The following is a 14,588-nucleotide window of genomic DNA, read 5'->3' as shown; positions in this document are numbered from 1 at the left end:
AATAGATACAGAAACTTGTAACCTCGATAAATAATATATAAGCTACTAATTAACAAAGAATTAAAATTAAAAATTCTGATACTCGATCTAAACTGCAACTTCCCATTTGAAAAAGCATTCGATTCAGAGAAATTATTCAGCATACCAAAGAGTTATGCTCTTCTTCACTCGCATAAACATACGACACACGAGTCTCCAGCGAGCATAACCCCGGGTACACCAAACGATTCCTATAGAATTGAAATCCAAACAATATTCAATATTTACAATCATGAATTCCATGCTGCAGTGTGGCTTCTTCAAGATGCTAACTGGGAATTATTTGTGTGACATGGAAATGTGTAAAACCCAGAGAGAGAGTTCCAAGTCATTCTTAACGACACGACAGGCTTTATGCAGTGCCCTTGAGATGTGCAGGTGCATCAAAATCACCCTCAAGCACCTCGTCATGATGTCCCCCCTTGACATCCTTCTCCGTTTCATCAAAGTAGTCCTCCCGAGCATTGTCTGCTAACATGAGTGCGACTAACCAGAAAAGGGCTGAATCGAGAGAAACTAAAGCACCGCCACCAAGGAGACCGGTCTTGGCAGTGGGGCATTGATAGCCAGGATCGTGATGAACGGTGTGACTCAAGTGAGAGTGCTCTTGAATTGTTGGCCACAATATCAATGCTGCTGCCAATCCTGCCGTAAACCTGGTTTGAGTTTCACAGGACACGTCATTTTAGAGAGAATCATCTAGAGGACCAACAAAAACTCAACATTAAATTTGGTAAATCAAGTTCATAGAACAAAGGAAAAACATTTGCTATAGGAATAGAAAGTAACTAGATAAAAAAAATTTAAAAAAAAGGGTAAAAAACAACAATCTAGAGCTACGAGTCTAAGCCTTTAAAATCTAAAAGAGTCGAGAGATACAAAGCAATAAATAGGTATTTTACATGCGAGCAGGCAGCCCAAGCAACCAAAATACATGTAATTGAGCATTCTTAGCTTATAAAAAAAAATGGGTTAGTTTCAGTGAATTTCCATTGTGCAGTCCTCCAAATATATGAGGAGTATAGCATGAGTTTCATATTACAGGCATAACGAGATAGCAACCGAGGGAGCAAAAATCCAAAAAACAGGTAAAAAGGATAAGACTTACACAGCAATGTTGAAGAAGATGGAGAAACTGGTGCTCTGAAACAAAGCAGAGTTGGGGACTGATTTTCCTTTATAAGGATAGAAGAGAGATAAATAACCAACGACTGTAGTTGCTACCAGAAATCCAACTGAGAGGAACCCCAAAGGAACTGTGGGATCGGATGAATACTTGCAAATTACAACACCTTTTCCAGGTATTGGAGTTCCAGCAGCAGGCTATATTATTATTTATTAAAATAAAAAGAGTAAATAAGAAACATGTTTGTTTAATATGAAAACAGGATTTGTCTGTAAAAAAATAAAAATAAAAAGTATAGTACCTTCTTATTTTCAGCGACAATGCCAAAAACAAAAGAGATGAGGCCAAGGACCGTGACTGCGAGAGCCATCTGCTTCATTGTAACAGCCATTGTTTCGTGTGGGTGCCTGGATTTATTTTATTTTATTTATGAAAAGAAAACGCGAATGAGAAATATTATCAATACTGCTAAATAATTTCAACCAACAGAAACAAAGAGAAAGATCAGAAGTAGCAATCGTCAAGGGAAAGGAAAGAAGCAGATTTACCTGAATTGTCAGAGAAGGACTGATGAGAGAGAGGGGGGTGGGAGGATCTCTTAAAAAATTACAGAAACCAGATAGCGATGAAGATGAAGATGATGATGAATGCTCAGACGGTAGCGATGTAAATTTATAATAAGAGATCTTTAGCTGCCTCGCTCCTGGTCTATCCTCTAGTCTACTCTCCTCCCGAGTGAATGAATTCTCTCTATGATACGGTGAGAAATAACTGTAGAATGGATGTATATAAAGAAGTCAAGTCGTCTTTGTTGTTGTCTCGGATTCTATATTCCTGCCTGCTGTATCTCCTTGTTTTTCGCTCTCTCTCTCTCTCTCTCCCCTCATTTGTTATTATTTACTCGGATTACAAAAAAAATTGTTAAAATCACGTAACATTATTTTACAATTTGATTTCGACCCTAGAAGAACTTTAAATCTCATTTGGTATAGTTATTTAAAAAAAATTATTTTGAGATGTATTAAAATAATATATTTTTTATTTTTTAAAATTTATTTTTAATATTAAAATATCTAAATAATATAAAAATATAAATTTATATATAAGACTTGAATTTAAAATTAATTTTTATAAAAGTTACATGTCATAACCTTGTTTACCAGCAAGTCAAAAGTCAATTTAAATGATTAATAAGGAACATGTTTTAGTTTTAAAAAAAATTAAGAAAATGATGTTTAAAAAAATAAAGAATATCTGGTCACTTATTTTTTTATTAATTTATAAATTAAATTATAATTTATATCTTCATTAATTAATCATAAGGATATTAACTTATAGAGGTTGAATTGTATTTATTATGCTGTTATTTATCTGTAACTGATACTTTCTTTTTTATGTTTTATTTGAAAATGAAGCTATATTTTATTATATTGGATTGACAAATTGAGTATTGTACAAATAATTTTATAAACGCATTGCGTTTTAGACAACTCCAACCAACATGTCTCGATTGTTAAAATGAAATACTCCTTTTATAGCTCCCGTGAGAGACTCCCATTGCTCTCCAGAAAACCTGAATCACGGGCTAGCATGGCTATTTGAGTTGATTGGTCGATAAAGGGTAAAATTATATAAGTATTTTTGATCAAAAATGAATTAAAAAAACAGGTTTTTGAATAAAATAATTAGGCCATGATCAACCATTGACAATGCATCATCTATTTTTTTTATTAAAAAAAATAACGAACAACATATTACATATTGTCCGCTCCAGTTGTGGCAGAAAGAAATAAGGGCTCTCCGAGTCACATAACTAGTTTGATAATAATACAAGTCGTGGGATTTTTTATTTTTAATTTGAGTTTTCTTATTTGTCTTTTATTCTATCTTGGTTAAGAGGTATCCTCGACTAGCTGTACAAGTTCCCTTTCTTTCTCGTGACATGAATATCCTTTCCAGGCTTAGCTAGCTGTTGGAAGAGGAGAGATTAGACCGAACCCTCCTTGAATCTTCTTCTTCTTCTTCTTTCTTGAACCAAACCGATGTCGAGTGCATGAATGCCCGGTCCAGCTAAAAAGTATGAATTGTCGCTGTCGCTCCATTAATCAAGGTATGTCTTCTATATATATCATCATCATCATCTTTCATGGGACAGCTGAAAAATATTAAATCTTAAAATAATAACTTATTTATTGATTTTGAGTGTTTAATGGGATAGCTATACGGACGGGATGCTATTTTTTATTTTTTTTTATCAAGATAAAAAAGCCACTCTTGTGTTTTTTTTTAAGGAAAGCTATAAAATGTCAAAAGCCATTTTAAAACTCTCTCTATTTTATGATTTTCCTAAAGGAATATATAAGAATGCCTTTTTATCTTGCTCAAAAAAGAAATTAGCATCTCGTGTAGCTATCATATTGGAAAACCTAGAATCAACGTAACGAGCCATTTTTATAATTATTTTTTCTTAGCTCCGTATTGCTCTCTCATTAAAAATATCCTTGGAAAAATGGTGTCTAGTTAGATGACATGTTCACGCGATACCGCGGGCTTATGATATATTTATACGATATTTGTAGGTTTGTGGAAAAAATATATATGAAGAAAAATTATTACAATTCACAATGTTTTCAAGGAAAAAAACTACAAAACTAAATTTTTAACCAGATTAATATTTAAAAAATAAATTAACAAAAATATTTTTTGAAAAAAATCATAACAAAAAAAACTGAAAGAAAAAAAAACATGCAAGAAAATATTGTAGCAATCTATAGTGTTTTATAAGGAAATCTGCAGTTGTAATTCTCAACCAGCTCAATATTAAAAATGATAAAATCAATATAAGACAATTTTGAAAATAAAAAAAAAATTATATGGGGAAACACTGTAGCAATCACAGTGTTTTAAAGAAAAAAAACTACAAAACTAAATTTTCAACTAACTCAATATGAAAAAAATAAAATTAACAGACAATTCTGGAAAAAAAATCATAAAACAAGGAAAAAAAAACAATATGGGGAAACACTTTAGCAATCCACAATATTTTTAAAGAAAAAAAAACTACAAAGCTAAATTTTTAACCAACTCCATATTAAAAAAATAAAATCAACAAAAATAATTCTGAAAAAAAAACACAAAAAAATAAAGAAAAATAAAGAAGATAATTTTGAAAAAAAAATGAAAAAAAAAAAACATGTGAAGAAAGTTAAAGCTGAATTCTCCACTATCTCAATATTAAAAAAAAATCAACAAAGATAATTTTAAAAAAACACATGTCGAAAAACATTGTAGCAAAAAAAAAAAACCATGTGGGGGGAAATTGTAACAATCCATAGTGTTTTAAAGAAAATAATTATAAAATAAAATCGACAAAAACCATTTTGAAAAATAAAAAGAAAAAAATTCATAAAAAAAAAACATGTAGGGAAATATTGTATTAATTCATAATGTTTTAAAAACAAAACTACAAAACTAAATTTTCAACCAGTTCAATATTAAAAAAAAAATCGACAAAGATAATTTAAAAAAAAAAACATAAAAATAAGAAAAAAAGAAAAAGAAGACAATCTTGAAAAAAAAAATCTAAAGCCCGAAAAAATAAAAATAAAAAAAGTGGGAAAAAAAGAAGAAAGAAGAAGCATGTGGTGTGGGGAAAGCTACAGTACTTTTCCATGCCTTTAGATTATTAGTTAATTGATATATTGGTTATCACACTACTGCATAATGGATAAGTTTTTTTAGAATATTAAAAAATATTAAAAGTACAAAAATAAAACTAATTGTTTTATTCAACTTGACTTAATGAATCAATCTTGAAATCTCACAACCTAACTATTTGTTTAACTTGAGTATCAAACAAAATCACTCAGAAGTTAGCCAAAATTAACACATCGTTTTGGTAGCTGAAATCAAAGAAATAATATTTTTTCTCTCTCTAGGTTGGATTCTGGCTATTTTTTCTCTCTTATCTTACCCCTAAAAAACTGAAAAATGATGAAAATAAAGTTTAGTACTGAAATAAAAAATTTAAAAATGCAAAGGAATGATCACCTTATAGCGAAAACACATTGGATAAAAATGTACTCTCAATTCAACCCTCACCCATAAAAAAAATAAATCAATTGAGCTTTAATTTGGGCTCAATTATGGTAAAACAAAGTTTAAGGATCAAATTTAAAATTTTTAAAAATTACACTATTATAATCCACAATAAAATGTGAGAGGATGAACATTAATTCATGTACAGTAAAAACTCCACACCATTTAGCTTTTTTACATGAGATTTTAGATTTCTTCAATGAAATTACATTTTAAAAATGTAATTTCATCCATCCAATATAAAAAAAAAAAGACTTCATGGAGCAAATATAAAAATGTTGAAAAAAGTATAGCAATATCAATTCAAAAAAAACTAGATTTTCAATTAAAATACAGTAATTTTTTATCCAAAAAACCAAGAAACTAGTTTTTTGAGCTCTCTATATTTATATTGTGTTTAATAAAATATATTTGAGAAGTTCCTTTTTTCTTATAATTTTTGTGTTTGACTTTCTTGCAAACCTAATTCTTTTGAGTCTAGAATTCCTTACCTCCAGCCTTTTTTACACTTAAAAAAACCATAAGCATTATTTGCAACTTTTAAATTTTTTTTTCTTTTTAGAGCAAGCTACTACACATTTAGCAGTTTAATCTGACTTTTCCACTGTATAATTGTGCTTTTTAGATTGCCAACATTTTTTTTTGTTGATCATGTTTTCATCCAAAACATTTTCTAACGACAAGACTTAAAGTGTTGTGGCAAATAAAGGTTGTTTTGGTTTGATATAAGAAATGTGAGGCCATTAAATGTAAAGAAAGTTTCTTGATTTTTTGTTTCAAGTTGACTTTATTATTCATGTTGTCATGATAGCCAAAATGTTTATAATGAATGGAGTTTTGGAATTTGATGGGTTGAGTAAAATGATGGCAGATCGAATGAATTAATCTTTTTATTCTATCCATTTCAAGATCTTGCTTTCTCGTTTTGGCTTTGCGAGATCACAAGGTTCACTGATTCATTTCTCAGAGGAATTTTTGTCAAAGAACATCTTTACTATATGTTTCCTTTAATTTTAGTTTCAAAATAAATAAATCACCTAAATGCTTTAAGTGTGAAATTTACAAGAACACAACAAGAGTTTGATGTTGTCAACGCCACCATTATAGCCTTTTTTCACACTTACAATGGCTTAGTTGTTTGATATATTTTTTAACCATTTCATTTTACACCTAGTACTACAGGTCTAATAGGTTCTACATTTTCCTCAACAATTATATTTACCACATCAATTAATCATAGGATGGCTAACACTTCACTTTTCAATGCGTTTGGCGGAAGCTGGACTACAAATTGCTCATATCAACACCATAACTCTCTTTAACACAACACCAATTATTCAAAGTTGTTGTTTCTTTGCTAGTTTGCCCAACGTCTCTTAACCTTTACCTCTTTTATTCGGGCAAGCCTCTTGTCCTTAGATGAGCTTGTCATCAGTGATGTTGATTTACTGTCGTTGTTGCATTTGATTCATTGCCAACATCACACTTGCTTTCTCTACATTAGCGAAGTGTGAGATACCTATCTAGGTATATAAAGTTAAAAGAGTTTAATGTTTCACTGTGCATTTTGAAGAGTGAAATTATTATTTCACCCCCCACCAACATAAATAACTTGCTTTGCTATAAGGGTAGTTTGGTAATTTTGTAATTGTGGATCTAAAATGCTTTTATTGTGGTTTCCAATAGTGTTTTCATGGAAAATACATGAAAATCTTGTCTGATCTAACGAGTTAATGAACAAAAATTAATCATCATTTTTTTCTTTATGGACGTGTGCCCTCCGCCACCACATCTTTTCTTTTCTCTTTTTTTTTTCACTTTTTTGCACCTTAGGTTTTTCACATCCATGTTTTTTTATGAACAAAAATGACAGAGAAAAAAAAAGGAAGGTAAAATAGACATGGAATGAAGGAGAGGAGGAAGACTCACTAAACAAGAAAAAGGTGCGGAGAGGAGGCCTTGCTCTTGCGTCACTGGTTAGGGAGATGATGGTGTTGATAATGTTCATTTCACATGTTTTTTGTAAGCCAAACCAATTAAAAAGAGAGAGAGAGAGAGAGAGAGAGAGAGACCAAAAATTGACAGAAAGGAAAATAAAAGAAAAGAACTACATTTGAGAAGAGAATGGTGCAAAGAAAGAGTTTGCTCTCGCATCACCAATGTAGGGGATGTGGTGTTATTGGTGATACTTTTATAACGGGATTTAGTCTGTGGAATGAATTTGGTGTAAAAATATAGACATGAATTTGGTGTAAAAATATAAAGAACTTAAATGATTTTGGTGTTCAACAATTGTTTTTGTCTTGAACCATGACTACTTTTTCTTTAATGTTGAATTTAATGTGTTTGTAAAAAATAATAAACCAATAATGTTCTTTTACTACAAAAGCAACTATAGCTCTATCATCTTTTGGCTTAAGGTGGGAATCAATTTTTCATTTAGACTATAATTTACCAATATTGAGAGACTCTTATCACACAGTTTATTGTGAAATTATTGTTTTTTTTTTCTCATATCCTGTGTTTAGTTTGACAATTTATTTTCTCTATATTCTCTTTGCAAGATTTTCCACTATTTTCACTTACAATAGAAAAGTTGATCATCTTGCTTTGTTTATGTTTTTTGCCTTATAAACCATCATTATTGGATTTGTCAATTTTGGTTATTCATCTTTTCCATTCGATTCTCAAATGAGCTGGGGTTTGTTTGCGATACCCTTATAAAAAGTTATCTTATTATGGATTTTTCATTATTATTATTTTTAGATATTTATCTTATCATTTTCTTCGCAAGTTACTTAATGTTTGAACTTACTGCATTAATGTAACAACTTGAAAAGGTATAGAAATGAATTTATTTCTAGGTTTGCAAAAGCTTTGGAGGTTTTATATGAATCTTTTAGATAATATAGGTTTCTCATTATAAAATATTAAACTTATTGCATTAATGCAAGAACTTGAAAGGGTGTAGAAATGAATTTTGATTCTAGGTTTGCAAAGCTCTTAAAAGTTTTATATGAATCTTTTAGACAATATAGGTATTCATTATAAAATGATTGGAATGTGAATAATTTCACTAACAATAGAATGATATGAGCTAAAGCATAGGAAACAAAAGAATGTACTACACTTGGAGTTCTTGGTGTGCATGAAAATAAGCATATGATATTGATTTGACTAAGAACATTTTAATTTACAAGTAATTAGTATATGAAATTGGATCGAAGAAAACACCCTTCCCCTTAGTGTTCTTGATATCCTTGAAAATAAGTTATATTCACAAGAAACTATTAGGTTAATTAATCTCTCCTAAAACCTTCCAATTTAACATGGAAATAGCAATTCCCAACTAATATCTATGTGTCTTCTCAGCACAAGATTCATCAATAATACATGTTTTGGTGAACCACCATTCTAACTCTATGCATTTGGTTAAAGAGAAGGGGTTTTTTTTTTTTTTGTTAAATTTTGATAAATTTAGAGTAAAATAAACAACCTTTCATTGAAGATGGTGATGAAAATGATGAGAGCATTTCATTATTCATGGATTTGTCTTTTTTATATTGATAAGAGAGTTGTATATATGATTAAAATGCTTAAATAAGATTTCAACCAAATTGTTACGGAATGAAAATGCCTAAATTTTTGTAATTAATCTCCTTATAAATTCATAACATCTAGGCTATGTTCTTCAACCAACCAATATTGGTGGAAATTAAATAATGAATCAATACTTGTGTTGAACATTGTATTGCTAAAACATATTTAGTATTATTCTTCATATGAGTGAGTTTATTTTTAACGTTCTGTTATATTTTAAAATTTTAACCTTAAATGGTATATGAAAGGTTTAGAAGAGAAACTTGAAATAATAGCTTTATAATCATGAATTTGAGTGTTTACAATATTTAATTTGTTTTTTTTTTCATGTTTAATAGGATATTAGAGTGTTGATATAATCCTGTATATGATGTTAGTGCACCATTTGTAACCAAAAATTGACCTAGCACATTAATTTAAAAAATATTTAACATTTATTAAACTTAGTTTATTATTTACTTTGTTCTTGAATAAGATAATAAAAATCTTTTTGTAATATTTAACAATTTGTTTTGTTTTTATCCATTGTATCATTTAAAAAAAATAATTTAATTGTTTTACTTCTATCACATATTTTTATTATCATGTAATTAGATAAAATATATGGTTTTTAAAAAACTAAGCTATCAAGTTTATTTGGATCCATTAAACGAGGAATTAATTGACAAGTTGTCCGAATCAGCTCAATATGTTATCGTTTTAATATAAAAAAAATATTTATATTTTTTTTAAATTCAAATTATATTTATATTAATCATTATATTATATTTGACATGTAGATTAATCGAAGTCATATTAAAATAATTCACATGATTGAATTTGAAAATCTTGTTAGGAAATAATTCAGTTTATAAGATTTCTTTAATTAGTTGAGAAAGTTTTGATTAAAAATTTTTACTACTGTTTAAAAATACTTTAAAAATGTATGAATTGTTTTTACATTAAAAGTTTTTTTTTTAATCTGATTGCAGTGCAGGCCAATTTAGTAATATATAAATTGCATTAATAGTAGATGTGGGCCCGAGCTAAGAACTTGAGGAGCTTACAGCTAACTAAGAACTTTCAAACAAAGCCCATGAGTAAATGGACCAAAATAACAACAGTTGGGTCCATCCTTATCATCTTTCGTCAACATGTTCCTTGTAATTGATCTTCATTTGCTGCTTCCAAATCCCACCCCCTCCACTCAACAAATACAGCCCAAACGCTCACTCACCGTCTGCTTGTCATAATGCCCAGAAGGACAAGAAACTCAAATAAACTCTCCTCCTCCTCTTCCTCAGCCACCAGCCTGAAACCACCCCAAGATTCCAGTGCCCGCAAGTCAGACTTTCACAACAATGGCCTTTCCTCGCAAAAACATAATCCCACTGAAAAAAGATCCCTAGTTTGCGGCATTCCCAGTTCCGGGTCCACTAAATTTGCAATCTCTCGTTACAATAGGGTGTGTGAGGTTTCGGCTCCTAGGAGATCCTTAAGGCTTTCTTTGTTGCAGAGCCCAAATGCAAATCAACTTGTCAGCAACAAGATTAGCGATTGCAAGCCCGATGATACGAGGGTTTTGTCTTCGAATGAAGTAAAATGTGAAGTGGAAATGAAAAAGGTTTCGACTCGTAGGAGATCTTTAAGGCTTTCTTTGTTGCAGGGCACAAATGCAAATCAACTTGTCAGCAACAAGACTAGTGATTGCAAGTCTGATGATACGAGGGTTTTGTCTTCGAATGAAGTAAAAGGTGAAGTGGAAATGAAAACCAGTAACAGGAGTTCTGTTATTACTTTTGGATTTAAAGCAGCCAAAGCAAGAGTCGGTGCCATTGATGTCTGTGAAACAAATGAACAAGAAATTAATAATAACAACAGGAAGAGAAAGAGAACAGATGAAGCTAATAAAAGGGCTGTCCAGGAGTGGACAAAGGAGCAAGAAATGGTTTTGCAAAGAGCTTATTTTACCACCAAGCCTACCCCTCATTTCTGGAAGAAGGTTTCTAAGCTGGTAATAAAAGTTTATCTTATCTATTTTCTGCTTCTGTTCATATTTTTGTACCCCTTCCTTTACTTTGCTGTGCTTCCTTAGAAACACAAGTTCAACTCCAAGATGGGAACTTTCAGAGTGGATAGTAATACTTTGTACAACAAAAGTTAAAATTTTGATTTTGGGATGGATGTGTCTTAGGCATTGCCTGTCATTTATTTATTCATTTTCTTAACCTGAAATCTAAGCTGGAATTCTACCTATATTTTTATTTTGATTTCCTTTTCATTTATATTTTTTACAACCAACAATGAATGATGTTCACCTCTTCACCTAGAATGTCAACTATTTCAAGTTACCAACATAAATTATATGCTTATTGTTAATCAGAAGGCAATTCTTCAATGAGTTATGATTTTTGTTGACATGATGTTGTGGTCTGGGAGCTCTGTCCCTTTTAACGCTCCTTTTCTTCTATGCATTGTCATGTGTGCCCGGGCCCGTTCAATTTTTTTTTTTCACTAGCCTGGTAACTTAGGATTTTTGAAAAAGGTAGCATAAAAACAGAGTTGCAATTTTATTTTTTCTTGAAGGAACTCTTGCATCTTCAGTTCAAATTCCTGTTATTTTAGGTAGTGAGTGTAGTTTGCACGCTTCAATTACATTAGCTTTTGGATGATATGATGATGGCATGCCAATAGAACTATATAGAACACGGTTCCCACAAACAACGCCGCACATGCGCGCGCTCCTTTCTATTTTTTGTGTTTTCTCTTTCCTTTTGGCAACATCCAGGACCCCTATGGAACCTATTGCAGTGGGCAGCCTCTGCTATTACCCATATGAGCTCGGACTAGCTAAAGCTTCTCCACATGATAACTATTGAAGAGCTTCACTTGAGAAATTTAGAGATTAAGGTCATTTGTTTTTATTCTTTGTTTTCCCCCCCTTTGTACAAAACAATAAACAGTTAGCGCAATGAATAAATTATTCACATGAATAATTTTTAGAGTTTTTGTTAGCTCAATGAATAAACTGTGGCAACTTGGTATATTTTCACAACCACACAATTCAGTATTTAACGTGCTGCTTCACCTTACACTTTTATGGTTTTTTTTGCTGAGAAACAGAGCCATCTATATGCTCTATACTAATCAAATTAAGTTGCTGTTTTCATACATAGATTTGTTTCAACTAATAAAATCTTGAACTCATGTTTTACTGCATAGCCAATCATAACATGAACAGTTGCTTACAAAACTTCGGAGCTGCTTTTCTACACACCATGTCCATTCATATAATAGCCCAAATGAAAACTAAACTGTAACATGCTTCCATTGCAAGAATCAGTCAGTATCTGGATGCCTAGTATTCAGATGCTATAAATCACAGTAATAATCCGTTGCTTTCATTCTATTACTATATTTTTCAGATATTGTATAGTTGATGATCTGTAAAATCCTATTGTCACTATACACCATTATGCTTGCATTTGTCAGCTCTCCAGCATCAACAATTATGTTTTGCATTTTATCAGCAGGCAAAACATGCCCTGCAGCAATGCATGGACACTTTTGGTAGTTGTTACTACAGCTTAATTGTGGGCTTCTATTCCCAATGCCAAACGATAGTCTTCTCTTATATTGATTGGGAGTGCTAATTAGTGTCCTTTTATATTTACAGACAGTTTCTTTCTAGCTTGAAAGAGCACCAATTGTGAGCTTTATACTAACATGTGCATGAAATCAACTGCAGGTTCCTGGAAAGTCTGCACAGGATTGTTTTGAGAAAGTAAACTCTGATCATATGACTCCACCTCAAGCTTTGCGGCGATCAAGGGCTAAGAGAATAAACTCATCACCTCTTGAAAGCTCTTCACTCTCTGCTAGCAAGATACTTCATCCGTCTGGCCCAAAGAGTAAACGATTGAGATGTGAGCAAAAGGATCATCTTGCACATAAAAATGTTAGAGAGTTATTGCAAAATCAGAATCGAATGGACCGAGATTATGAAGCAGACTTTTTCTCCATTTTTGAACCTGACATGAATCCATCTACTCAAGACTCTCAGCTGGCTGTTAAAATTTCCACCCCCGAGCACTCAAAAGTAAAACAGGGTTTTCTTCACAAGTTCCATGAGAAATCTTCTTCTGGCCATAAAAAGCCCCTTTCAAGATTGAGTTCACGTGGGATAAATATTGTTAGTCCCCCAGTACTGAAGCAGGTGAAAAACAGGGCTTTACATGAAAAATATATTGACCAATTACACTGCAGGGAAGCTAAGAGAAAGGCAGCATATGCACGGGCAGGAAAATCAGCGGGAAAAAAGAATAGTGGGGAGATCAATGTTCAGAAAATAGATGTTGTTAGAGCTGCAAAAAATTCCCTGGTTTCTGATGTACGAGATGCTCTTAATCACCTCCATGATCTACAAGCTAATGCCAGCAGCTCTTCTGATTTTGATGATGATGGTGGTGGCAGTGATGATGATGGAGGTGAAAGTGGACTATGAGGTAATTGTTTTACCTTGTTGGTCTTTGTGTTTGATGGTGAAGATGGAAAAATCCCAGCAAAACGAAACACACAATTCCGATGAATTATAACTTCTGTATTCAACAGTTTAGCAATGCTAGTTGGAGCTGCCTTGTACAAGTGCTACTAATTCTTTGGTCCTGTACAGTAGAATAATCTTAGGTTACTCTTGTAGATTTCTTTTTTTTTTTTTTTCCTTTCTTCTTTTTTATTTCGAAGAAATTGTCAGTCATGCTTCCAGAGGCTCATTCTTTTCTAATGTAGAAGTATGCCATTAATTCGAGGATTGTTATGCTTTGGATTGGATTGGTAGCAGTAATAACCAGAGGTCTAACCAGAGTTGATTTAAAAAAAAAAAAAAAAAAACTAAAGGGATAGTGAATTCACTGTTACCTAGATACGCTGCATCCACTGTGGATGGGAATAATGAATTTATTATCTTACCCTTACAAAAAAATAAAAACAAAAGGGTAAGCCAATAGTTGGGGGTAAGATCGTCTTTGTAATGGGACCATTTTGATAATTCGAAATTGGTAAGGGACAGACATATATTATTTTCCACAGTTAAATTACATTAATGCTTTTAGAAGAGAATTTGTTTGTTTGTCATGGACGGGTTTTTTTTTGTTCTTTTAACGTGCCTAGTTAAATTTCATATTACCCTTGAAATTAAGAAAAATATTAACTAACAATGGGGGCTTATTTTGTTTTTTCATTCTTGTAAGTAGTTAAAAGATCATCTTACCCTCTGAGCTTATTTTCTTAAGCATAGGGTCAAAGGGTATTTTAATTATTTTATAATTAAGTTTTTGTTGTTTTTTGGGTGGAGCAGTCTAGTCTTTTTTTTTAAAAAAATAAATTTTATTGACGTGTGCTTAGTATGTGTTAGCCACTTTACCATCATTAAACAACACACGTGTTTAATTCCAGACCAAAAGGCCATTCAAAGATGGATATAGCCTGGTCTCGACATCTTTTCCATGAATATAGGGTCTGTGTACTAATAAGCATTCTGGTTTGTTGTCAACAATAAATTTTTTTTTCCTTTCTTTCCTTTTTTTACTCTATGTTTGATCCTTACACCCTGATTTTTCAAGTTAGCTTTTGAATTTTTTTTTTTTTATTTAGTCCTTGTTCTTTTGGTTATATATATTTTTTTGAAATAATTGAATTTGATTTTTGTTTTGATTTCATCCTTATTTGTTTTTTGCTTTGTCAAATT

The 14,588-nt window shown here is 31.4% G+C and overlaps 2 protein-coding genes across 2 annotated transcripts; one reads left to right on the top strand and one right to left on the bottom strand.

Moving 5' to 3' along the window:
* Positions 1–60: 60 nt before the first annotated feature.
* Positions 61–2,001, bottom strand: LOC118055708 (uncharacterized). The gene is made up of 4 exons (XM_035067663.2): positions 1,714–2,001; positions 1,467–1,572; positions 1,148–1,362; positions 61–695 (listed from the first exon to the last, which is right to left on the bottom strand). The coding sequence occupies exons 2-4, from the start codon at positions 1,554–1,556 to the stop codon at positions 392–394; spliced, it is 609 nt and encodes a 202-aa protein (XP_034923554.1). The 5' UTR covers positions 1,557–1,572; positions 1,714–2,001; the 3' UTR covers positions 61–391.
* Positions 2,002–10,008: 8,007 nt separating this feature from the next.
* On the top strand, positions 10,009–13,647 carry LOC118055709 (uncharacterized). The gene is made up of 2 exons (XM_035067664.2): positions 10,009–10,856; positions 12,591–13,647. Exons 1-2 carry the CDS (start codon positions 10,095–10,097, stop codon positions 13,344–13,346), a joined length of 1,518 nt encoding a protein of 505 aa, XP_034923555.1. The 5' UTR covers positions 10,009–10,094; the 3' UTR covers positions 13,347–13,647.
* Positions 13,648–14,588: the final 941 nt, after the last annotated feature.

The sequence above is a fragment of the Populus alba genome, chromosome 6, assembly GCF_005239225.2.
Source record: "Populus alba chromosome 6, ASM523922v2, whole genome shotgun sequence".
Taxonomy (NCBI): Eukaryota; Viridiplantae; Streptophyta; class Magnoliopsida; order Malpighiales; family Salicaceae; genus Populus; species Populus alba.
The sequence above is the reverse complement of the archived record's forward strand: the minus strand, read 5'-3'. Positions and strand labels throughout refer to the sequence as shown.

Bases quoted from the DNA above. Each gene is read 5' to 3' on its own strand.
- LOC118055709 (XM_035067664.2), top strand. From the start codon at position 10,095: ATGCCCAGAAGGACAAGAAACTCAAATAAACTCTCCTCCTCCTCTTCC. The intron at 10,857-12,590 runs GTAATAAAAGTT...AATCAACTGCAG, and splicing joins GGAAGAAGGTTTCTAAGCTG to GTTCCTGGAAAGTCTGCACA.
- LOC118055708 (XM_035067663.2), bottom strand. From the start codon at position 1,556: ATGGCTGTTACAATGAAGCAGATGGCTCTCGCAGTCACGGTCCTTGGC. The intron at 1,363-1,466 runs GTACTATACTTT...ATAATAATATAG, and splicing joins TTGTCGCTGAAAATAAGAAG to CCTGCTGCTGGAACTCCAAT. The intron at 696-1,147 runs GTAAGTCTTATC...AACTCAAACCAG, and splicing joins ATCTTCTTCAACATTGCTGT to GTTTACGGCAGGATTGGCAG.